This window comes from Myxocyprinus asiaticus, chromosome 3 (genome assembly GCF_019703515.2).
Source record: "Myxocyprinus asiaticus isolate MX2 ecotype Aquarium Trade chromosome 3, UBuf_Myxa_2, whole genome shotgun sequence".
NCBI classification, from domain to species: Eukaryota; Metazoa; Chordata; class Actinopteri; order Cypriniformes; family Catostomidae; genus Myxocyprinus; species Myxocyprinus asiaticus.
In genome coordinates this window covers 5,512,715-5,539,392 of record NC_059346.1, presented here as the reverse complement: position 1 = coordinate 5,539,392, position 26,678 = coordinate 5,512,715, and the positions used below count along the sequence as shown (strand labels likewise).

General features: G+C 39.2%; 1 protein-coding gene across 4 annotated transcripts in view; it reads left to right on the top strand.

Moving 5' to 3' along the window:
• Positions 1-26,678, top strand: part of LOC127420132 (PDZ and LIM domain protein 5-like) — a 71,381-nt gene that overhangs the window by 281 nt on the left and 44,422 nt on the right. For 3 of the 4 annotated variants that reach the window (XM_051662192.1, XM_051662185.1, XM_051662166.1), the window contains exons 1-3: positions 4,381-4,478; positions 6,206-6,372; positions 23,068-23,219. In XM_051662192.1, the coding sequence (XP_051518152.1) occupies positions 6,274-6,372; positions 23,068-23,219 (251 nt within the window). In that variant the 5' untranslated portion in view covers positions 4,381-4,478; positions 6,206-6,273. Of the gene's footprint in view, positions 1-4,380; positions 4,479-6,205; positions 6,373-23,067; positions 23,220-26,678 lie in introns of those variants that run through there. The other variant, XM_051662176.1, reaches the window with a different exon arrangement.

Here is a 26,678-nt window from a genome sequence, read left to right as displayed (position 1 = left end):
ATAAAATAGCGAAGTTTTAAAAGCATTCTGTACATAATTCATGTATCATGTATTACTGGCTAAGCTTTACATTTACAGCAAATTGTAAACAGTGCAACCACAAAACAATTCTGGGAACAACAAAAGTGTAAAAGTTAACCTACAAAAAGATGAAACCATTGTTTTAGTCTATAGAAATGGAAACTTATGAATTATATAAAAATCCAACATAAAAAATGTGACAACTTGCCCCAACATGACAGTTACGATAAATACCCTTGCCTTCAGAATAAATATACCTACATTATACTGTTGACTCTTACCTGTGTGTTTGTGTGTGTGTGTGTGTGTGTGTGTGTGTGTGTGTGTGTTTACCTTGTTCACGTGTTTACTCAACAACTAAAGCAAGTAAATACATTTTTATTTTTGTGGTTTTTCATAAATTATATTAGGTTTGATAAACAGTCAGGTTGCGTTAAATCATAATAGTTGATCTGCAGAGTTAAATTGTGTTGACATGTTATGGTTATCTTTAAATTATAAAAAGTTGCTTAGTAATAACCAAATGATTAAGACCTTCTTTAGAAAATTGTGGGATAAACTGAAATCAGCAGTGAAAGCAATGCACATTTGATCGTCATATAGGAGCCATAATGTATTATTGCTTTATAAAGGTGGCCCCATATGGACAATGGGGGATGTCATGTGTTATGCAAGCTGGCGTCAGTGTCTGTCCACACCCCCTAATCTAAATGAGCACATGCATTAGAGATGCAGTGTATAAGAGAAATAACTTAAAAGTAATTTGCCATTTATAAAATGGAAGTATATATAGCCTGTGTGATTTCATGATATATTAGTACATTTTAAATGACTAAGTATGCCCATAAACCATTTTAATGTTCAAAATACACACTGTCAGCATGCTCAAATGTACAGACACCATTTCATTATTTATTTTTAGCACATACTTTAATAGTGTTGTTAAAGTGAAATCAGCATGTAATGAATCAGATAATCTCAATGCTAAAACCTTATAGTGTCTTCTATAAGTCACTGGATTTAAAAAATAATGGACCTGTTGTTTGAGAAAACTGTAAACCACAAAGGCACTTCATCCGACAGCTATTATGAGAACACACACACACACACACACACACACACAAACTTGTTTTTATAACATTGTGGGGACTCTCCATAGACTTCCATGCATTTTATGGATTTTATACAGATCTAATGATAATTTCTATACCCTAACCCTACCCCTAAACCTAACCCTCACAGAAACGTAATTTTTTTTAATATACCCTTTTCTCCCAATTTGGAATGCCCAATTCTCACTACTTAGTAGGTCCTCGTGGTGGCACGGTTACTCACCTCAATCCGTTTGGCGGAGGACAAGTCTCAGTTGCCTCCACTTCTGAGGCAGTCAATCCGCGCATCGTAACACGTGGCTCGCTGTGCATGACACCACAGAGACTCACAGCATGGGAGGCTCATGCTACTCTCCGCTATCCATGCACAGCTTACCACACACCCCAATGAGAGCGAGAACCACTAATCACGACCATGAGGAGGTTACATTGCGGGAACATTTGGTCCCCACAATGTAGTATAAACATGTACACACACACACACACACACACACACACACTTAAACATGCAGTATGTATTGTTCTGTTTTTGGTCTCAGCTGTTTTCATTGAAGCCTAAAGCTACTTACTGCCACTACACAGCAGGGGTTTCAATGCTCTATTGTGTGTGTTTGCATATATCATTTATCACATGTCATTTACTTTTACCTTATTAAACATTGCTGCTCTTCTGTGTCATTAGAGAGGGATTTCTCTGTGTGTGTGTGTGTGTGTGTGTGTGTGTGTGTGTGTGTGTTGTTAAGAGGCAAAACACATGGAGAGTGATGCATTTTAAACTATTGCTATAAGATCTAAGTCAGATATGGGACAGACCCCTCACTCAACACACACACAGTCAGTGATTCCCTGACCGCCCAAGGGCAGACCTTATGGTTTCTCTTTATATGCAGGCTTTGCTTGATGAGCAATTTCTTCATTTTTTTTACAGTACACAAATACATGTAATTTTGTACAGTGTATATTTATAATATTTGTGTGTGTGTGTGTCTGGATATGTGATTAGAAACTCACCTGTCTATTGTCCAGGTATGAGCTCATATCCCCTTCCTCTCAACACTGGCTTCTCATTTCGCCCGTCTGCTGTTTTGAAAGGCAGCATGCCAATAATTGAGACATATTTTCTAAAAGACAACATCCGATGTATATTTCTATCGCCATTACTTGTGTGAAGATAGATAGATAGATAGAAAAGAATGAGAGAGATGGACAAATAGATAGATAGAAAAGACAGAGAGAGATAGATGGATGGATGGACAGATAGTTAGATAAACAAATAGAAAAAATAAAGATAGATAGATAAATAGAGAGATAGATAGAAAAGAAAGAGAGATGGATGGATGGATGGACAGATAGAGAAGAAAAAGAGAGATAGATGGATGGATAGATGGATACTGTAGGTAGATAGATATACACTGATTAGCCACAACATTAAAACCACTGACAGATGAAGTGAATAACATTTATTATCTCATTACAATGGCGGCTGTCAAGGGATGGGATATATTAGGCAGCAAGTGAACAGTCAGTTCTTGAATTTCATGTGTTGGAAGCAGGAAAAATGGGCAAGCGTAAGGATCTGAGCGACTTTGACAAGAGCCATATTGTGATGGCTAGACGGCTGGGTCAGAGCATCTCCAAAACGGCAGGTCTTGTGGGGTGTTCCTGGTATGCAGTGGTTGGTACCTACCAAAAGTGGTCCAAGGAAGGACAACCGGTGAACCGGTGACAGGGTCATGGGCATCCAAGGCTCATTGATGCGCATGGGGAGCGAAGGCTAGCCTGTCTGGTCCAATCCCACAGAAGTGTAACACAAATTGCTGAAAAACGTAATGCTGGCCGTGATAGAAAGGTGTCAGAACACAGTGCATCACAGCTTGCTGCGTATGGGGCTGCGTAGCTGTAGACCGGTCAGAGTGCCCATGCTGACTCCTGTCCACTGCCGAAGGCGCCTATAATCGGCACGTGAGCGTCAGAACTGGACCATGGAGCAATGGAAGAAAGTGGCCTGGTCTGATGAATCATGTTGTCTTTTAGATCATGTGGATGGCCGGGTGTGTGTGCGTCGTTTACCTGGGGAAGAGATGGCAGCAGGATGCGCCATGGGAAGAAGGCAGGCCAGCCAGAGGCAATGTGATGCTCAGAAACCTTGGGTCCTGGCATTTATGTAGATTTTACTTTGACACGTACCGCCTACCTAAAGATTGTTGCAGACCACGTACTCCCCTTCATGGCAACGATATTCCCTGATGGCAGTGGCCTCTTTCAGCAGGATAATGCACCCTGCCACACTGCAAAAATAGTTTAGGAATGGTTTGAGGAACATGACAAAGAGTTCAAGGTGTTGACTTGGCCTCCAAATTCCCCAGATCTCAATCCGATTGAGCATCTATGGGATGTGCTGGACCAACAAGTCTGATCCATGGAGGCCCCACCTCGCAACTTACAGGGCTTAAAGGATCTGCTGCTAATGTCTTGGTGCCAGATACCACAGGACACCTTCAGAGGTCTTGTGGAGTCCATGCCTCGGCAGGTCAGAGCTGTTTTGGCGGCACGAGGGGGACCTACACGATATTAGACAGGTGGCTTTAATGTTGTGGCTGATCAGTGTATAGATAGATCTAAACACCTATATTAAAGACATGTTTTGCAGTGTTATTTTTATTTTATTTTTTATAATCTATTTATCTTGTTTTAATAATGCTTATTTATTTATTTGTATTTATTAATTAATGTATTTATTTTTTGCAATGCAACAGTAGCCAGACACAATCAACGCTGTATGGTATAACATTGTATATACAATAGTAACATTACTATGATTGTCAATTTTGTCAAACTGATATCTGATGAAAAGATTTGTGAACAATGCATGATGACAGTATGGATTAAGTTTAGATCTCTTCTCTTCTCCAATGTTTATAGAAGCCTCACTTGTTTTCCCATGGTGAATTATTGGAAAATATGAGCAGCAGATAGAGATACTGGATGACTAAAGTGATCCCCTCAAAACATAGAGACACTGTCTGACCCATGGAACATTCCAGTGTCTGATCCTCATAATCTAATCTCAGAACCTTTTGTTTTTTTGTTTTAGTGGCTTTATGTTGGTTCCTCCATCATGTTTGGCAGCACGTTGAGGGTCTGTTCTTAAAATATCAGTGTGTAATCCTAGCAACCCCCTGCCCAACCCCCAAAACACACACACCCTCTTATAGATGGGTATTAATGCACAATCTGCCCTCGTTGTGGGTCAGTTTGTGTGGGACCTTAGACCTGTCATCTTTCTGTATTGTGCTGCAGAGAATTAGGGGTTTGTTATTGTCAGGAGTGTTGCTTTTCTAAAAGGTAAATCTCATATGTCTTGATGAATTATATTGTTGTTGCTTGGGTATTCTGATTAAAATATGCAGAATATTTACTTGGATATGTTAATGATTAAACTAATTATTTGGCATGTGAAAGCACTGTAACTTTGATATTGTATTATGTGAGAACTGTTTGTTTAATTATGTGTATTTATATTTGACAAAGTCTCATACATCCAAATTAATCTTAACTGAAATTACACTAAGCATTTCCTTTAAAATGTGTATGCATTTATACCACTTTAGAAGTCCCTAACCCTAAGTATTGCATTTTCCATTTTCTATTGACCTTTATGATTTGTAACAAGTAGCACCTGATAACCATGCAAACAGCAATTTCTTAAAAGTCCTCATATGGGGACAGCAGGTCTATATTTTGGAATTTTTTTAAATTAATACCAAGCTACAGAAAGTCAGCTTAGTGTATCAGTTTTTTTCTTACAATGTTTTTCTCTACTTTGGCAAAAAAATAACAATGTTCTCTCTCTGCATTGTCAAACAAACAAGTGGTTGCCAGTGCTGTAGCACTGTAGCCTCATCATTTCTGAATCTATGTACTGTTAAACATAGTCCTGCCAATCATGTCGATCTGTGCCAAATGTCATCTGCAAACTGGAATGGAACTCCTAACCTGATGTCAGGAGTGAATGCATTTGGCTGCATAGGAAAGCTATAGGCAGCTGTATTCATCCTACCTCCATATACAGCCTCAAAAGGCAGCATTTTCCAGCTTTCAAGTCTTGGGTTTTTCATAAATAAAGTCCCAGTGTCCTCGTATGAGGACATTGTGATTAACAGTGTGCTGTTTCGAGATAAATCACTGAAATTTTCAAATTTGCACATCATATTCACTGAAACTGGTGCCATCTTGTGTTGTCATGTGACTTCATGTTTTGATAATTTAACTTTTAACGTAACTTTTCTGAGTGACTTTAACTGACTTTTACCTGTTGGATAATCACATGGGCGAAAAAAATCCAACCTGGTCTCGTAGAATTACGTAACTATAGCTAATTTGTTGCAACATTATTTTTACGTGGCTTGCTTTACATATCGCGGCAGTTTCCTTGTGAAATGAACACTTGAGGTGCTACAACAACAATTACTTTTATTCACTTTCACACAAATCACGAGTAAAATGGCAGGTTATCAGTTTATAAAAATGTACTTTTCACATTGTTCCTCAAACAATGCTATCTAATGCCATCAAAAAGGTGATACATTTTAACTAGGGCTGTCAATCGATAAAAATTGTTTTAATCAAATTAATTACATGGTATACTGATTAATTAATCACAATTAATCACATTTATAAATATTTGCTGAGAGAGCCCCTCAAAAACAGTAATTTAATATATTATGATTAAATAGTTATATTTAAATAATAATAAATAATAAATATATATAATAAAATAGGCTGAAAAAATCACAGACTGATTGATGGAGGGACCCGAGCGGTATCTAGAGACCAGAATATCAGACATGGAGGTGTGCTCTTCACTTGAGCCAGTGTGTAAACACATAGCAACCACCTAGAACAACCTAGCAACTTCATAGCAACACATTAAAAACCATTCAGAGCACCTTAATTGCATAGTGACATCCATGCATCGGCGCAGAGAGGTTGGCACAGGCTAGCACAACTCACATTTTCTCTTTCAACAATATCTTTACTGAACATTTTTGTCTCTTTCTCTATCTTTCTAGAGAGTTCTGTGAGGAGTTTATAAGTGTGTGGCAGACACTCTTGAGGGTGTGCTTTATATCAGACAGCCATGAGTGGTAACTACAGTGTGGTATTACAGGGTCCGGCCCCCTGGGGCTTCAGACTGCAGGGGGGAAAAGACTTTAACATGCCCCTCACCATTTCACGGGTAAGTACGTCCCCGTATAATACACATTTACACCCTACACAAGTACACAGTCATTCAAACATGAGAATTAACCCCCCCAACACACACACACACACACACACAAACACACACACACAGACCATCTGTACCCTTGTTGTTCAAAGGGTACAGATGGTCTGTCTTCTCTGGAACATTCAAGGAGATATGGCGTTTGTCACCATTCACTTTTACTGAGTAGAGAAAAGATGCAATAGAAGTGAATGGTGAAAGTGAAATCTCCTTTTGTGTTTCACAGAACAGTCAAACAACATGAGGGTGAGTGAATGATGACACAATGTTCATTTTTGGGTGAACTATCCATTTAAATGATCTTTTTTTTTAGATCTTCCTTTTGTCTATTTTCTTCATTTGCTTTGGAGTCCAGCATTACGTTCATGACTAAATATCTGTTAAGTGATCTATGTAACCTTTCCTTTCCACCTGTTCATGCTTTTTATTTCTTAATGAGTCTTCCACACTCTCTATCTCTCTATCTCTTGCTCTCAAACACACACACACTCAAATTCACTTTTGCCACACACGTTTGGGCTGCCAATGTATGACAGCTATTCCCACAATGCCATCTGGCAGAGGATTGATGTAAATGACCCTCTGATTGATTTTCCCTGCCTCTCTCGTTCTTTCCCTCCCCCTCTCCAGGCTCCTCCTCCTTCCTTAACTCCTCCTCTGTCCTCCTATGACATATTCCCACATTCTATGTGCTACAAGTCTCAGTGTCTCCAAGTTGTGGAGTTAGCTTTAATGTTTTACAATGAGTATGCTTTCTTTATTTCTTCTTTCTGTCTGTCTGTCTGTCTTCCTTCCTGTTTTCCTTCATTTTTGTCCTTCCTTTCTTACTGTCTGTCTGTCTGTATGCCTTCCTTCTTTCCTGTCTGTCTGTCTGCCTTGCTTCCTTTCTTACTTCCTGTCTGCCTTCCTTCCTGTCTTGCTTCCTTTCTTACTTCCTGTCTGCCTTGCTTCCTGTCTGTCTGTCTTTCCTCCCTCCCATCATCCTTCCTACTTCCTTCCCTCCTGTCTATCGGTCTGTATGTCCTCCTCTTCCTCCTTCCTTCTTCCTTGCTTTCTTCCTTCCTTCCTATCTGTCTGTCTGTCTGTCGGTCTGTCTGTCTGTCTATCTGGCAGTCTTCCTTCCTTCCTTCCTTCCTATCTGTCTGTCTGTATGTGTTCCTTCCTTCCTGTTTGCCTGTCTGTCTTTCCTCCCTTCTTTCATCCTTCCTACTCCCCTCCTTCCTTCCTTCCTGTCTATCTATCTGTCTGTCTGTCCTTCCTTCTTTCCTGTCTGTCTGTTGGTCTTCCTTCAAGTCAACATGAAACAGTATTTGCAACTCATTTACTTCCAAAATGTGACAAATATTTCAGAGTATAACAGGATGTTCAAGGAAAAAAAAATGTCCATGAAAATGGATTGTGAAAAGTGGTTCTATATGAAAGTGGTTGTTAACTACCTGTATTAGCTGGAATATCCTTGTGATTTGGCTGAAATTACGATATCACATATGGGAGTCCTCCGTATATCAGCGGTGAAACACTCAGGGGGTGACCCTGAGTAGACAGAATGTTCTGTGCTGACTGGAAGCCAGTGATATTATTTTATCAACTGAGTGAGAGCTCTCTTAGATCCCAGTACAGACATTACTTGCACTCAGTAAAAGATGTTATTTCAATTGCATTTAAATCCTCAATAAAAACAGGGAGCTCAATCACTAGCTGGAAAAACTATGTTTTTCCAACAAACATGGTGTAGCGTGACAAAACGCTGAGGCAGTATCATGTTCTCCTAGAATGCCTCTATCTCTCAAGTAATGTTAAGAAGTTTGATTCAATGGTTAACTTCAGTTATCTGGTTTAAAAATCTGTGAAACAGTATTCCTAGAAGTATCTTCTCCACATACTGTCACCTTTTTAGTAGCAATTTGTTATATAATTTATTGTGTTTTATTATTATTATTTTTTATGTGTACATTTATAGTGTTCAAGTTTAATGCTGTCACCCTAATTAGTATTTGTGCCAGATAAATACTGAAAGTTATTTACTTCCTGTTAGCAATTTGCACTGCTAATTACAGCTAACTACTCTTTCAAAAGGGCAGATGGACTGTTGTTTAACTACTTTAAATTATGAGTAGGTTGTCTTGTAGCTAACTCTTTCATAAGGGAAGCTTGACTAGTTTAAGTTTTTCCAGTTATGAGTAGCTTGTTGTGTAGCTAACTACCCTTCTTAAGGGTAGTGTGACTGTAGTTTAACTACTTTAAATTACAAGTATATTGAAGTGTAGCTAACTACTTCAAAAGGGTATGAATGTTACATTTATATAGCACTTTTCTGACACTACACTCAAAGCACTTTACACAGTGAACAGGAATCTCGTCAACCACCACCAGTGTGCAGAATCCACCTGGATGTCACAGCAGCCATAGTGCACCAGTACACTCACCCCACACCAGCTATTGGTGGAGAGGAGAGAGTAGAGTAGAGTTATAGAGCCAATTAATGGATGGGGATTATTAGGAGGCCATGATTAAGAAGGGCCAATGGGGGTAATCTGGCCAGGACACTGAGATGTGCCCTGGGATTTTTAATGACCACAGAGAGTCAGAAACTCCATTTAACATCTCATCCAACAGATGGGCATTTTTACAGTATAATATCCCTGTCACTATACTGGGGTATTAGGACACACCCCCTGCTGGCCTCCCTAATACTTCTTCCAGCAGCAACCTTAGTTCTCCCATCCAGGTACTGGTCAGGCTCAACCCTGCTTAGCTTCAGTGGGCAACTGGTCTTGAGCTACAGGGTGATATGGCTGCTGCCACAAGTATGATTGTAGTTTAACTTCTTTAAATTATGGTTATATTGTCGTGTAGCTAACTATTGTTTCAAAAGGGTAGTGTGACTAGTTTAACTTTTTCCAGTTATGAGTAGCTTGTGGTGTAGCTACTTACTCTTACAAAAGGGTAGCGTGACTAGTTTAACTATAAATTATAAGTAGCTTGTCTTGTAGCTAATTACTCTTCAAAAGGGTAGCTTGACTAGTTTAACTTTTTCCAGTTATGAGTAGCTTGTTGTGTAGCTAACTACCCTTCTTAAGGGTAGTGTGACTGTAGTTTAACTACTTTATGAGTATCTTGTTGTGTTGCTAACTACTCTTTCAAAAGGGTACATTGACTGTAGTTTAACTACTTTAAATAACGAGTAGCTTGTCTTGTAGCTAACTATCCTTTCATAAGGGAAGCTTGACTAGTTTAACTTTTTCCAGTTATGAGTAGCTTGTCTTGTAGCTAACAACTCTTTCAAAAGGGTAGCGTGACTGTAGTTTAACTACTCTAAATTATGAGTGTCTTGTCGTGTAGCTAACTACTCTTTTCACCAAACAGACCTGTCCGTTCAAGTTCAGTCTACCCATTCTCATGACATCATCCCTGTAAGAGTGTGTGGGTGATAAAATTTTAGTCGATGATAAGATAGAAAAGAATGTTCCAGTTCATCCAATGATAAAATTAGCTGCTTTTTCAGAGTTCAACAGCAGGCAAGTGGTTCAGCTCTGAGGATTAGCCTAAGCTTTTCTGGCAACATCCTTTGAGTTGCAGACACAATTTTTCTTTGAGTGTTTTTACTCGTCTATTGAATTCGGATGGAATAGGCGCTGTGACAGCTTTAGACTGTAAATAATTGTTTGGAGGAAGTGTGTTGGGCTTGGATGTGGGAATGTCTGAGATTTGTGTTTTGTGTGAAAAGCAGTGGGACATGAGAAATTTGGCAGGACTGGATCAGACCAGCCTGTAGACTCTGCTTTACCCCTGCCAGCTTTAAAGAGATTTAATATTCTAAGTTCTGGTTTATGGTTTATGGTGGGATTTAATATAGGGGTCTGGTCTAAACTAGGCTTTATAAAGCTGTGGTTTAGAGCTGCCGCTACATGCTGGTTATTTTAGTAGGGAGTGTGTTCTGCATCAATGTCAGTTTCCCTCTTTATTCTATCTGCATTCACAAAATAGTACCATTTTTGGACATGCACTATATAGACACCATGTTTTTTAAATTTTTTTATTAGAGACCATGGTAACAACATTGTATTCTTGGAAGTAGTTTAGATTGCCATTTTAATGCAATGATATTTTAACTTTCTTGCCTTCTCTAAATGACATGCTATTGTGTAGTTGTTTTAAGAGGGCTCGGCAACAGGGCTGTTCCGTATTATGGAGGCATTATATTCACACTCACGTTATTTAAACATCGAGCAAGTTGTTTATGTCAATTTTATAGAAACGCATACACACATACACAAACACACACGTACACACATCGTAATGAAGTAAACATTATTTAAAGCTCATCAGTAGGATCCATTTAAATGCCTCTTCTGGGAAAACATTACAGTTTAATGAAGATAACTCTGCTACTACTCATGGAAACTGATATGATGTAAAAAATCATTGTGCTGATTTTTTAATGGCATGGCTTTCAAGATTGTACAGGATGCATGAAGCATGCTATGCATGTGTTTTACTGAGAGGCCTTTTTCTAGAACAATCTTAATGTTTGGAGTATGCAAATAAAGGTACATGTGTGGAAAAATAGATGTCAGCAGATTATGCTTACAGTTTTACCTATTAATCTACTTGAAACCACCTGTAAGATTCCACACCTGAATGTGACATGGACAGGAAACAAGCAGCACCATTCATTCTGCCCACAGCCGAATTAAAAGCCCCTCTGTCTGGCTTTCCAAACTCATGGCTTTACTCAAAATTACATTATTATTTGCCTTGATCTGTTTTACGTAACGCCTGATAAAGCAAGTGGTCTTTGTCTCAGACAGTTCATCTCAATACTACAACACCATTTCTCTCCGTAATGACTTTTTAAAATATCAGAACTGTTTGGACTAAGCTCTATACACAGAATGAGTTATGATTGAAAGCACTCGCTTTGTACCTAAGACATACACATTAAGCTTTTTATGTGTATTCACAGCTAGTTTATGTATGTTTAGATTAAAGTTAATGAATGCACCTAGTTTAGCTGCATTGGGCCAGTGTGTCTCTGAGGGACATTTGTAAAGTTGAATAGAGCTTCTGTTCTTACAGAAACAATAAAACCACTGATGCTGTAACAGCAGGCTATTTGTATACGGGATGACATCACGGTTACTCTGTGTAAAGTCAACAACTGTTTTATTGCGCTGTTAAGTTTATATTTGTGATGTGTGATTGGGAAATTAAACATGTAGGGCAAGAGAGAGATGGATAGAGAGAATAATGCAGGGATGAGACTTTATGTATACTATTTTTAGTTCTATTTTAATGACGTTTGACATATCAGCAGGGGCGGACTGGGAAGATAAATCGGATTTGAAATAAAAACCGGCCCAAAAGTCGTTTTGCCAACCCCGTAGGGCATGGATTTCCCTGTCCGCTTCTGCAAATCACGGCCCCCTTCGGCATATCCACTTGTGGGCTGTTTTGCGGCCCGTTTCAGCTTATCGTGGCCCGTTCGGCCCCGTTTCGTGAAAAGACAAGGTTCTCCCTATGGCCAGTCCGCCCCTGCGTATCAGCCTAAAGTTTGGCCCACTTTTGAGAATATGGCCAAGAACTGCCAACTCGGGGGCGTTCAGACAGAATGCGCTCTCGCGTTAATAATAGCTAGACGCGGCCAGTTTGAATTTATTTTTTACAGTTTTTTATTTTAGTCATCATTTTTGTCATTTGACGCAAATGTCCTTTATTTAGTCAGTATTTCATCATGTCATATCTGTTAATTTTAGTAAATTTTACTGACTTAAATGGCATATAATTAATGGACAAAAATAACATCGTTTACGACATTGTGCGAAATGACAAAAACATAAAAACAAAAACTTATATAGACCAAACTTTAACCAAATCTTTAAATATTTAAAAAAAAATGTATAAACTGCTTAGAATTATTTAAATATGTATCAAACAAATTAAATATTACTGTACTGATAACCTAAGCTCCTGAAATAAAAGCATATAAAGAGCAAATAATGAATATACTGAAGCATAAGCTACTATTAGCTACTCTGCTGTGAATTTCTCACATTTAGGCGGTTAAAGATATCGCGTTATAGCATGTTTTTAATTAAATGGCATATTCACAACCAGGGTTTTAAATTGACTTTTTGGCTCACCAGCCACTGTGTCTAATAGTTTCCAAAGTCACTAGCCACTCAACATTTTCACTAGCCAAAATCCCCCGTGTAGCAAAAAGTAAAGAAGGTAACTGAGGCTGTAACTGCATGCATTTGTTTGGACATTATTCGAACAAGAATGATATTAGTTTAACAGGACACAAACCTGATTTAAGTAACCTATGTAATGGAAATTTAGAACAGGAGGAAAATCAGTCAATAATTTGTCCATAATTCATTGTTTAACAGTGGCATTTGTAATAATAAGGCCATTACCGTAAGACCATGGAGGGCTCCTCCTCATCCTAATAGATTCACTCTAATAGATTAAATAGGAATGTATACAATATACCAGTTAGTGCAGGAAAAAACACTTTTAGTAAAAGATTACCAAATACCAAAACAATTTAGTAAGGATGATGTGTATTTTAAAAACTGAACATGTGTATTGTTTGTTTCCTTTTTACCTCATCAGTGCTGTTTATAATGAAGGGGATGTCTAGCAGTTTGTGGGGTTTGGTTTCCTCCATATAGAGATTTATACTAGAATGTTCTCTGCTGCCCTGATATCGAGCAAAGCCCGACTGAATCACGCAAGTTTCGCTCTGGAGCACGCTGACCGTACGTGCCCACTGTATTCAATTCATTCCGATGAGAATCCACCTTGCGAGCGTGGCGTTCGGCGCCAATTGGAATGCACTGAAATCTCTCGCTTCACTTCGCTTACCATGCACCAGTGGACACCCAGCATAATGTGCTCTACGGCAGTTCGCTCGAAAGCATGCTTCATTCGCTCTGCACAAAAGCGCATGTAAGTTATAAGAGGCATGAATATTATTACATTTGCTTCACCGGCAGCTCCGAGTCGCCTGACATGCATAGAATTTTCAGTGCAGGAAAAACCCTGAAAAGGACACCCGCCAAAGTGACTGGGAAGAGTTACCCGCCACTGCCGATTTTTACCCGCATTTGGCGGGTTGGCGGGTTGGCGGGTGTTAATTTCAAACCTTGTTCACAGCATATTCTGACTAGCGCATAACTTAGTTCAAGTACACCTGTTCATGCGCTTCATTCATTTATGCTAAAGATATAGCTGATTAATGTCACATATACAGGATGTGTTTGAGTGAGGTAATTAACTATTAGTAAAGTTCACTGAACAGGTGTTCAACTCTTTCAGCTCACACAGCTCAAACAGGCTATTCACAACATACTACCACGCCCTCCTCCTCGTCACAATGAGATTAACACTGGATGCAGCACATCAAATAACACAGAACGCAGGTGTCTCGAGATGCGTTTTTAAAAGTTGAAGTTCTTTTAACTTCACACGCTGTCGAAATGCTGTAAATACAGCGAGACATGGCGCAACTGTCAAAAACGTCTGTTTAGCACGTTTACACACAGAGGCATCATGCCCATTCAGACTGAGGCTTAGATTTTTGAGCCAAGTGGATTTTGAATGGATTATTTGAAATTCCAAAAGCATATAAGTTCCTTCGATAATTAAATTAAATGATTATTGCATATAAAAAATAGTGTCTGTGGCAGAAATCTTTAATAACATGTCTATATTTTGTCAGTCCAATCGAGTCACATTTCCCGTGGCTGCTTCTGAAATTGGGCTCACGGGGAAGGTCCAGCACCAAAGGAAAATGAGGTGTTATGGTAATAAAAACTCAATAATTGCATCAACTTCATTGCAGTTAACTCTTGCCAACTACATCTGATCTCTGTGGAACAGTCAGTCAGGTTTTAGTCTGATATATTTTATCTATGTTTTTGTTTGATCGGACACTGTTCATTTCCTTTGGTGCTGAAATGCGGTTGACAGGTTTTGCGGTGCCTTTACACTCTCTTTTCATCAAGTTCAACCTCGTGCGACCCCGCGTCCACATGCGTGGATGTTGTATTTTGGCTCCGCTATATGCAATGCATAATTTAATTGAATTTAAACCGACTGATCTCAGTTCAGGAGATTCTGTGCTGTCAGTAAAGGGATAAAGTTTACACACACGGAGTCATGTGACAATAAAACATGGCGGCGATCGCAGAGGAGTTTGTGTTTGGTTGAAACGCCAACAAAACTACATCTGGGAAGAAACCTAATTCAAATTTTACATTGAAACCTGTTTAAGTCAAAAGATTAGAGTCTCTAGGTTCATTCGATATACCATGTTTAAAATTTGCACGATTTATCGCAAAACGGCAGGCTGTTAAACACACTGTATGCTTAGTTTCAGTTAAAATATCCTATATTTACTGTGCATTATCACATTGAGAATTAATGTATGCATCCAAAAACTGGAAAATGTTGCTTCAGAGGCTTTATGTGGAGTTAGGATGAAAATAAGGTGCATTTCAAACTGTTTTGAGACCAGTGCAGACACTGGAGGTTAAGTCATTCACTAAATAGGGAGCAAGGGAGCATCCTATAGCTCTCTATGCAGCTAAGTGCATTCAATACAAACTTGCTATCTGAAGTTCATTGTCAGGCTGCAGATGATGTTTGGACCACTCAACATGTTTGGCAGACATGGGACAATGGTAATCAGTACATAAATTCAGAATTTATAATGTATCATTATATTTTAACATGGTTGGCAGTGATTGGATGATGCTGGACATTACTTTGAATCAGAATTATTTATGCTAAATTCTGATGCAATGTCTGTAATGTCTAAAAAAAAAAGAAAAAAAAGAATAACCAATACTCCTGGAAACATAATAAACAATTTATTAAAAAAACTGAATTTCTATAGCTTGGTATAATTTAAAATTTCACAACTTAGTCTCATTGTCCACATATGTGGACATACATGTTTAGGAAAACTGTTTGATCCAAAAAAATAATGTTATTTTTTTTTGCATGATGGAATGGAAAATGCACACAGCAGTCATGCAGGGGCCTCAGGAGGTTAGAGAAAGCAGTGGCTTATTATCTTATTTCAGTGGGAATCCTCTACTTTCCAGTCATTATTAAAACTTTAAGTAACGAAAGGTGGTTTTTCTCATGTCGTGTATGGAAAGTGCCTGCACAAAAGAGGTGGCAAGATCGAAAAAGTGACGTAAAATTGCCTGAAGATGTCAGACATGAAGATGCACTCCGCTTCAAAAAATGAAACCAAATGCAACTATTACTGATTCGCATTTGTAAGCAAACAGCTGAAGATGTAATTGTTTTATTAAAAAAGTGAGTGCAATACTGTTGTTGACCTTGGTTCCCCCTAAAAAAAAAATAGGTGCATGACGCCCCTGTTTACACAGAAGACTAGTACAAAACAGTGCAGAAGGATGCAAAAATGTTTTGAAGCATCGTCAACGGTCGCTGTCGCTCATGTCCTTAAATCTCCAACATCAAAAATGAAAAACTTTTGGTTGCTTTGTCGCTGCAAATCGCTAGAGCCAGCATGACAATGTGTGTGATCATGTGCATACATACAGTATATACAGTATGTGTGTGAGACAGATAGTCTCTCAGCACGATTCCTCTCCAGTGTAAATCCTGTGTTCTAGACATGCATGTGTTTCTAATGAGCAGAGAGGAATTTGATACACCATTATAGTTTACTCTCTCTTTCTCTGTTTGTCTTCTCATCTCTCCATCATCCTGCCAAACTGAATCCATGCAGATCTGTTGCTGTTTTGTGCAGATTGACCTCTGTCATCAAAAGTGTTTGATTTAAAATCAGTGCTATTCCTGGAATAAATTTAAAATGAATAACAATTTGAACAGTTTATATGTGGATGGATTGTGTTCAAGCCCTGATCTTCTGTTTTATCCATCTCATGGAAACAATTTGTGATTCTTGGTGATTCACGTCACTTTTGATGACTTGAGAGTCTGAAAAATGTTACGTCTTTAAACTATGCTTCATCTATGCTATGTAAAACTATGTATCATATGTTCTGGAATAAAGATCTGCTTTTGACTGATTAACCTTCAAATGGATTTCGGTATTTTACCACTTTGTTAATTAATTGTAGGCGGAAAAGGTTTGGGTATGACATCAATGATGCCAAACACCATTCTTGCAACCCTCTAATTACTAACGTGGTGTCTCAACTTTTTAAACCACCGTCACACCACAAGTGAACAAGTCTTTAAAACACACAATACAAATCATGTACGTCATTTTTAAACTCCCTGTTATTTTATTAATACTCACAGTTCTCAAAGGGGATGTTAGAGTTAAATTCAGTTGTCTGTGCCATTAATTTAGATTTTAGTGTTACCAATCAAGTATATTGACTTATAAAGTTTGACTAACTTTTACTAACAAGCTCATAAAGACTCTGTTCTGTGATGACAGTCCTTGACCTGAAAGAGAAAACTGACCATAAAGAATACAATTTATGCAAATGCTTGCTTTAGTGGCCCTTCTCTGCTGAAATAACCAGCTTAAACCAGCCTAAGCTGGTTTCCTGCTCTTAGATGATTCCCATCCTGGTCAGGTTGGTCTAGTTTGGTGGTTTTAGAGGTGTTTGGGCACTTTTTTAGCTGGTCCGGTTTGTCTGGTTTGCTGGTTTTAGAGGTGTTTTGGGCACTTTTTTAGCTGGTCAGACTGGTCTGGTTTTGGAGTGGTTTTGGGCACTTTTTACCCAAGCCAGGCTGGTCTAGTGTGATGGTTTTTGAGGGATAAGTGGTACTTTTCAGCCTGGTCAGACTGGTTTGGTTTTCAAGGGGTTTTGGCCACTTTACAGCCTGATCAGACTGGTCGGGTTTAATAGTTTTCAAAGGGTTTGGCTACTTTTCATCCTAGTCAGGCTGGTCTGGTTTGATGGTTTTAGAGGGTTTTGGTTACTTTTAAGCTAGTCAAACTGGTATGGTTTGATGTTTTTATAGAGGGTAAGGGTTTTAGCCACTTTTCAGCATACAGATTGGTCAGGTGTGTGTTTCCCAAAAACATTGTTAGCCAACTATGGTCGCAGGTTCCATCGTTACCAACATAGTTCAACGGTTTGGTGTTTCACTTCTATATCTTTTATTCCATATACTGTATATCTTTCATTCTATCAAGACTTTGACCACATTAACATGCGCTTATGCGTATTCTGAAAATGGCTTATTCCGGGGTTTTGCAGAAAGCAGCATTCTGAAATGTACTTTTCAGCCTGGTCAGGCTGGTCTAGTTTGATGGTTTTAGAGGGGGTTTGGGCACTTTTCAGATAGTCAGACTGGTCTGGTTTGATGGCTTTAGAGGGGTTTTGGCCACTTTTCAGCCTAGACAGGCTGTTCTAGTTTGATGGTTTTAGAGGGGGTTTGGGCACTTTTCAGATAGTCAGGCTGTCTGGTTTGGTGGTTTTAGAGGGGTTTTGGGCACTGTTAAGCTAGTCAGACTGGTCTGGTTTGATGGTTTAGAGGGGTTTGGGGCACTTTTCAGATAGTCAAGCTGGTCTGGTTTGATGGTTTTTAGTCACTTTTCAGCCTAGACAGGCTGGTCTGGTTTGATGGTTTTAGAGAGTTTTGGCCACTTTTAAGCTAGTCAGACTGATTAGGTTTGACTAGGTTTGGAGGTTTTAGAGGGGTTTCGGCCACTTTTTAGCTTGTCAGACTGGTCTGGTTTGATGATTTTAAAGTGGTTTGGGGGACTTTCAGATAGTCAGGCTGGTCTGGTTTGGTGGTTTTAGAGGGGCTTTTGGCACTGTTAAGCTTGTCAGACAGGTCTGGATTTATGGTTTAAGAGTGGTTTGGGGGACTTTTCATATAGTCAGGCTGGTCTGGTTTGGTGGTTTTAGAGAGATTTTGGGCACTGTTAAGCTAGTCATACTGGTTTGGTTTGATGGATTTAGAGAGGTTTGGGGCACTTTTCAGATAGTCAGGCTGGTCTGGTATGGTGGTTTTAGAGGGGTTTTGGGCACTGTTAAGCTAGTCAGACTGGTCTGGTTTAATCATTTCAGAGGGGTTTTGGGCACTTTTCAGATAGTCAGGCTGGTCTGGTTTGGTGGTTTTAGAGGGGTTTTGGGCACTGTTAAGCTTGTCAGACAGGTCTGGTTTGATGAACCAGGGGGGCTCCCCGCCTTTTAATATCCAATTAAAGGTGGCCAGTAACATTGGGGACAGTGATTCTCCAAGGGATTTATACCATTCGGCGATAAAACCATCTGGGCCCGGTGACTTGAAGCTTCCAACTGCGTCTGAAGCTTCAGTACCTCGGTCAATACACGCTCCGTGTTTTGCGATCTCTCCTCCAAACCCACGATTCGTTCCTCAGCTTCTTCTAGCTTGTCGTTAGTATTTTGGATGTCCTCTCTGATTTATTTTAGCTGATTTGAATTGTCTCTCCTAAAGTCACGCAATTCGTGGAGAATCATTGCCAAGCTAACTGTCTCCTCCAGCTTGCCTACACCCGCCCCACTCCAGCACGGTGTCCTCCGAGCCGACATATAATGGCGTCTCGGTGTCCTGGCCTCGCGCTTCTCCTCTCTCTGATTTCCCAGATTGTAATTGCTTCTTTTGTTTTTGCCTTGTATGGACTTGAGCCCGATATTTCAAGCTGCCATCAGTTCAGTGATGTCACCGGAAGTCGCCCACCTAAAATCAATGAAGATACATATGGCCACCAGAACAAATGAGTATGCTTTGAGGATGTTCCGACACGATGTCAAAGCACCGTTGAGCGAATTGTGATTTTCTTATTTTCAAAAGTGTACAGAGATTCTCTGTAAATGCGCACGGAGCAGCGAGAGGCGGGAGTGCTGAACTGAAAGCATGGGCAAGATGGAAAGGGATTAATAAATTCACATTATGCCCACCTCATTGCATTAGCTGCAGTTAAGATGAAAGCAGTGGTTTTCTTTGCCCTACAGAGGAGTGCTTATCAGAACCATGAAAAGTCTGGTAACAATACAAAACTGACCTGACCCCATCCATTAAACATGTGTACATACGTACACACACACATACACTCTGTTTGTCCATCAGATTTGTTCTTCTAATATGCCTTCCATTTCCTGTCTTTGAACTTTCTTCCGTACACTTCCTGCTTCAAATGTGTTTAATATGTGTGTTTATAGTGTGTACTAGATACTCTGTCCACTGTTCACCTTGAGGGTACAACATACATCTGTTTTGTAACTGATCTAAATCAAAGACTAACATGCTGTATGTTCTGTAGTGCATTAATGAGAAAATCCTAGAAGCTTTTACAACCACACATGATCACGGACAAAACAAACCCAAAACCCATGTTTAAGAATTAATTATTTTATTACCATCTCCAAATTGGCTTTTTGTTTTACTTTGTCCACAATTGTGGTCTCGTGAAAAACAGCATCCGTGTTGTACTCGGCCTGTTTTTGGGTGCTGTTGCTTGGTAATTGCTCTCAGATGCGCGGTGTGTTTTATTTGTGTTTATTCTCCAGTGGAAACAGAAGTTATGACAGGAATCAAAGAGCATGTGAATCGCAAGTGTGCTTTTGTGTTCTTGTAATCCAGCAATGGTGCATATTTTATAGGCAGAGGCTATTTGCACTAAGTGTAAATAGCAAAAAAAAAAATTTGCACGAAGGGCAAATAGTGTCTTATTGCACTTATTAAATACTAACATACAGTATAGTGGCATCACTGCAGTGTGTTTGTGTTTATTTACAGCAAACCCTAACCTGCCCTTACAAAAATGTATCTTAGTTTTACTGCAGAAACCATAGTATCACCAGTAAAATCATAGTTACCACAAAATTAATCATGATTACTTTATTAACACCATATTACTGTAGTAACACCATGGTGAATTGCAGATAAATTGTGGATTCCACCAAAAAACACGATTACTACCATATTACTATAGTAAAACCATGGTTAATTTACCCCGATCAAACCTTACAATGACCAAATCACTGCCAGGAAATCAACCTTTATATTTGTTTTTATTTATAATTCTAAGTAGTATAAAAGGAAATATTAAAAGTTGAGATAGGAAACAGGATGGGAAAATTTGTGACAAAAAGCGGAATCGAACCCGGGTCGTCCGCATAAAATCACATCCACATCGCCGTTACACCCCACACCTTTAATTTTTGTGTTTCCACCAGACTATTGGAGTGCAAAAAGTGGTGCTGTGTGGCAGGTGCTTGTGACAAGGAGGAGGGCGTGGCCGGACCGTGAGGACGCACGCCCGGCGCTGAATTGTCCTAATCAGCCGGGAGGGGGATAAAGATGAGCCGGAGGCGCCAGTTCGGGAGAGAGAGAGACGCACGCGGCCGCTGCGTGTGTGCTGTGTGTTTATGTTTGTTTAAGTTCAGTTATGTCATTAAAATTATGTTGACTGTTCTGCCAGTTCCCGCCTCATCCTTGCCCGTCCTGTGAACCCGTGCGTCCCCGCGGCCCGGCCATGCCCTCCTCCTCGTCACAGTGCTATTTACACCTAGTGCAAACAGTCACTTCTTAATTAAGTGTGTTTTTGACCAGGTTCTTGCTTTTTAAAATCATCTTCTGTCTTCTGTTCAGTTTGAAGTGGTGCAGCACAGGGTTATGATAGTTTAGAAATGTTTACTTTAACTTTTATTTTTATTTTCAAATTGTTCTTTCTTTTATTTCCTTTTAAAGCCGCTCATAAACGGCAGTTTAAACTCTTGTTTTAGCACAGCTGTTGATTGACAGGTGAGGGATGGCACTTCGCCGCTGCTGGGACGGATACAGGACAGATTAGTGTTTACACCTCAAATGCGATGTGGTCACATGCGTTTTTGACCACATTTGTATGCGGTTTTGTGATCCAATTACAAAACCTTTTAGACCCCGTTTAGATGTGTATTTATCACTGACCACATGTGATCGGATCACCCAAAATGCAACTTAATCCCAGGTGGAAATGGGGTCATAGTTATAGTGGAATTTACATGTTTAATAAAGGTTTTTAAATTTCATAATATGCTGTTATCAAAAAAGAGTTCGTTTTGGAGTCTTGAAGATGTATTTGTAAGTTTCAGTTTTTCGAACATTTCGTTTCAGTAACAAAAATGTTTTCATTTAGTTTTAGTTTTAGTTTTAGTTTTTGTAAACTATAATAACATGACAAAATGCAGTAGAAATAGATCTGATGCAGGATTGTGATGAGTTAATAAAACAAATAGTCTCAAATGTATTTACAGTGCCTCATATAACAGACAGTTAAGCGCACATGAGAGCATATGTCTTCTATCCGTGCTCTGACAGCGTATGTTTCTGTTTATGTAAGATAATTTTATTAATTGAAGAGCACTTGAGTGGTTTAAGTTTGAAAGTGGATTGCAATATAAACTCCAGAGCAGTTCAGCAGGAGATCTCGTGATTTGCAGCCCCGCTCTACTGTCAGGCTGTGATTTCAGAGTTATCTTTAATTCTGTTTGAATTAGCCCAGCCACTCCTGGCTTCAATTTCGTTTTGTTGCTGTAGTGCAACGCTAAGTTCACAGATTCAATTCCCAAGGAACACATACAGTAAATGTACTATAAGTCACTTCGGAGAACAGTGTCTGCCAAATACACAAATGTAAATGTTTGTAGGGATGGCATTTTTGATTTACACTGTTTGAATTAGACTTTTTCCAGTAAACTTGAACATTTATCCTGTTGCAGCATTAAGTTGTTTATTGTAGAAAACTTAGGCTGTAATAAATTCTCATTCCCTTTGATCTCTGTCATGCTGTCTTGTTGGATAACCTCTTTTTATTTCCCAAAGCTTTCACAGTGAAATTTTACCCAAGTTCAAAATTGTAGCCTACGTATGTCTTCTTCTGGTGACTTTTACAGTATTTGATTTGTATTTCACAATTTACAGAAGTTTTTTGCCTTGACTATATTGTTATTTTAACTTAGTATCTCATTACTCTGACTTTTTAAGGTGCTATTTTGTCAATCAGTTTGTGACATTCATTGTATAATTTAACAGTTGTCAAACAGATAACAATAGAATTTAAATGTGAAGTAGAAGATTTTACAAAGACTTTAGCAGAAAAGCACAAGCAATTTCACTTGGTGCTTGTGTCGACATAAAATGAGTAGAAATAAAAAAAATGTATAATTCCAAATAAAAAAAATTATATAAAATACAGTATTTGTGTGTTTATATACTGTATCTATCATGTATTACTATACTGTACATTATACACACACATACACATATAAAGTGACATGGGCAAAGTGGCATATAATTTACATAAATAAAATATTGAACTGATTTAATTTAATAAGTTACTATTTAAAACTTGATTGAAAACAAGTAATAATTTATGCAGTTCCTGGCACACTTCACCTTTAATAATGACTCTTATGTTAAATGCACTGCAAGGCAGATGTTACATTATCTGCATTAATATATATGTTGATGGATTCTCCTCTATGTATAATCAGAATTTTCAACAAATACTTCATAAATGACTTGCTGTGTCCTATTAACAAGGTACTGACTGACTTACAATTTCAACTAAAAAAAATAAAAAATAAATAAATGTTTGGACCTTGTACTTGTGGATTCTGTTTGTATGGCTGTGTGATTTTTACCTGTGTTTTTATTGTTTTTCAGCTGATTGATGGAGGGAAGGCTGCTAAAGCGGGCATCGCTGTTGGAGATCTTGTTCTGTCCATCGATGGCATCAACACTGATGGCATGAACCATCTGGAGGCTCAGAACAAGATCAAATCCTGCGTAGGGAACCTCAATCTCAACTTACTGAAGTAAGAACATCTACAGTATACACTGCTTTGGTAATGGGCCATCTCTGTGACCCACTGCTGTTAAGTTACACAAGCTCTTTCGCATGCTTAAGAGATGAACCCAATCCTTTTGTGTAAACACTCATGATCCCTCTCATACACAAACACAATGAGGTACACACAAGAGAGAACAAGTTGAGCAGAACAGTGTGTCGACTAAAGAGCAGCTTTTACACTAACAGGGCACATCTGCCCCATGAAAGCAACATATGGCATCTATCCACACTGGGGCATGTTTATAACAGCAGAAAGGTGAGAAAGAGAAAATTCTAGGATCCAGGAACAGCTTTCCAAATGTTCATTAGAATTTGCGGAAACACTTTACAAAAAGGTTCTATACGTTAATATTAGTTAATGAAGTAGGTGTCATAAACTACCAATGAACAATCTGAAGCATTTATTAATCTTGGTTAATGTTAACTCATGAATACACTGATGAGCCAAAACATTATGACAACCTGCCTAATATGCTGTTGGTCCTACGTGTGCCGCCAAAACAGTGCCTACCCACCAAGGCATGGACTCTACAAGACCCCTAAAGGTGTCCTGTGGTATCTGGAACCAAGACATTAGCAGCAGATCCTTCAAGTCCTGTAACTTGCGAGGTGGAGCCGCCATGGATCGGGCTTGTTGGTCCAGCACATCCCACAGATGCTCAATCGGATTGAGATATGGGGAGTTTGGAGGCCAGGGTAACACCTTGAACTCTTCATCATGTTCCTTAAACTATTCCTGAACAATGTGTGCAGTGTTGCAGGGCACATTATCCTGCTGAAAGAGGCCACTGTCATCAGGGTGTACCGTTGCCATGAAGGGGTGTACCTGGTCTGCAACGATGTTTAGGTAGGTGGCACGTGTTAAATTGACATCCACACGAATGGCCGGACCCAGGGTTTCCCAGCAGAACATTGCCTAGAGCATCACACTAACTTCACCGACTTGTCGTCTTCCCATAGTGCATCCTGATGCCATCACTTCCTCAGTTAAACAGCGCACAAGTACACGGCTGTCCATGTGATGTAAAAGAAAATGGGACTCATTGGACCAGGCGATCTTCTTCCACTGCTCCAATGTCCAGTTCCGATGCTCAGGTACCCATTATAGGTGCTTTCAATGGTGGACAGGGGTCATCATGGGCATTCGGCAGCTACACAGCCCCATACCCAGCAGGATGTGATGCACTGTATGTTGTGACACATTCCTACTGTAACCATCATAGAAATTTTCTGTGACTTACAGTGCCACATTATACCTTCTCAAGGTTTGGACCAGACAGGATAGCCTCCGTTGCCCAGCCTAACACCCTGTCGCCGGTTTGTACATCCTTGGACCACTGTTGGTAGGTACTCACCACTGCTGACCGGGAGCACCCCACAAGCCTTGATGTTACAGAGATGATCTGAGCCATAACAATTTGGCCCTTGTCAAAGTTGCTCAGGTCTTTACTCCTGCCCATTTCTCCTGCATTCAACACATTGACTACAAGAACTGATTGTTCACTTACCATCTAGTCTACCCAGAACTTGACATGTGGCCTTGTGAGGAGATGATCAACATTATTCGCTTCACCTGTGATTGGTCAAAATGTTTTGGCTCATTTGTGAATACTGTTGTTCATTGATAGTTCATGTTTGTTGATAATGCATTAAGTAAGGGATAATCTCAATGCACACATTGTTTTGGAATGGTTTAAGGAACTTGATAAGAAGTTTAAGGTGTTGCCCTGTCCTCCAAATTCCCCAGATCTCAATCCAATTGAGCATCTGTGGGATGTGCTGGACCAATAAGTATGATCCACGGTGGCTCCACCTCGCAACTTACATGACTTGAAGGATCTGCTGCTAATGTCTTGGTGCCAGATACCACAGGACACCTTCAGGGGTCTTGTAGAGTCCATGCCTCAGCAGGTTGGTGCTGATTTGGCAGCACGTGTAGGACCAACAGCAGTGACGTACACAGACCTTAGCAGGGACGGGCAGAAAGATAGACATTTCTTTTTTTGAATGAGTAGTAATTTGAAATACTTAACTAATTTCTTTGCTTTTTGAGTATTTTACCATTTTCTTCTGGAGATGAATGTTTAGTAAGATCAATCTAGCTTTATAATTGTTAGTTTACATATCGCCGTATCTAAATGCTATAACCTACATTAAATGTTTTAGTGTTGTCTGAACAACTGATCCTGTTGATGGACTGAATGTATTGTTCTTGTGTAGGAATTAACGATGTATTAGCAGCCACACGTTAAACTGTACCATACAAAAAGAACTACATGCAATGCAAATAAACATATTTACTTGGACATACATTATAAACATTGTACACAACATAAACAGTTTGTATTATTAAAAGCACTAGCTGTACAAATAAATTTAGTTGGTACTGAATTAATGTCCACACTGTTTTCCAAATCACCTTTTCCCCTTAAGGGAAGACATGCACATTCTGCAAAGACACTCAAAAGAAAGTGAATTGCAGGCAGGAAAATGCAGGACAGAGGAAGATCAGAATACAGTCAATTTCAAATGTGATAAAACATCTCACTACTGTACATGTCTCATCTAATAATTATGGTCTTCCACTGTAGAATTTATCCATTTAGCATCACAGCATGAAAACAGTTGAAAACATCGTCTCTACTCATAGACAGTTCAGGAAAAACACCGTTCCATATTATACTCCGTAATAATGCAATTTCAAAACACGTGAAGCGTTCACAAAGGCCAAAGCTGAATAGAAATAAACAAACTCTCAAAATGTCTAATGAACTTTCAGCACATGTACACACACCTGTTAGCACAATAATGCTATCATTTATGTAATTCATTGCGCTCCGTTTCTGGACTTCTATCGAAGCCGGATCGTAACGGTGGATAATATAAGTAATCCCCACTGTTAACTTCTTGCCAATAAAGTGAAAAGAGCACACAAACAAATTATTCCAAGCTTTTTCAAACAGATATTTCTAAGTCAATCCTTCTGTAGGCAGCCGATGGAAGAAGCAGCATCTGGGACTGGAGCGCTTTGCTTTGTGAGTGGTTTCTGATCATAACATTGCTGTTTTAGATAAAACTTAAGTTTCGCTTGATTATTAGGATAACCATTAACTGCACACATTGTCCTGGGAATTTTAAAAACATCTTACAACATTTAAAAAGCAAGAATCTAACTGCATGACACGCAAGTGTAATGGTGGCCAGCTGATAGATAGCTGTGCAATGTGTATAAACCTCACTCTCCTGGAGCCGGTTGCACCAGCTGTGCGTAAGTTAAAACTTAGCCTAGTTGTGGCGTAAATGGCCACTAAGTCACAATTTACGCACAGCTAATTATTTGAGCGTTGCACCATTAAACTTAGGTAGGACGTAACCCTACGTATGAACTAAATATTTACGGAAGCCTCCGACCAGGAGTAACGGG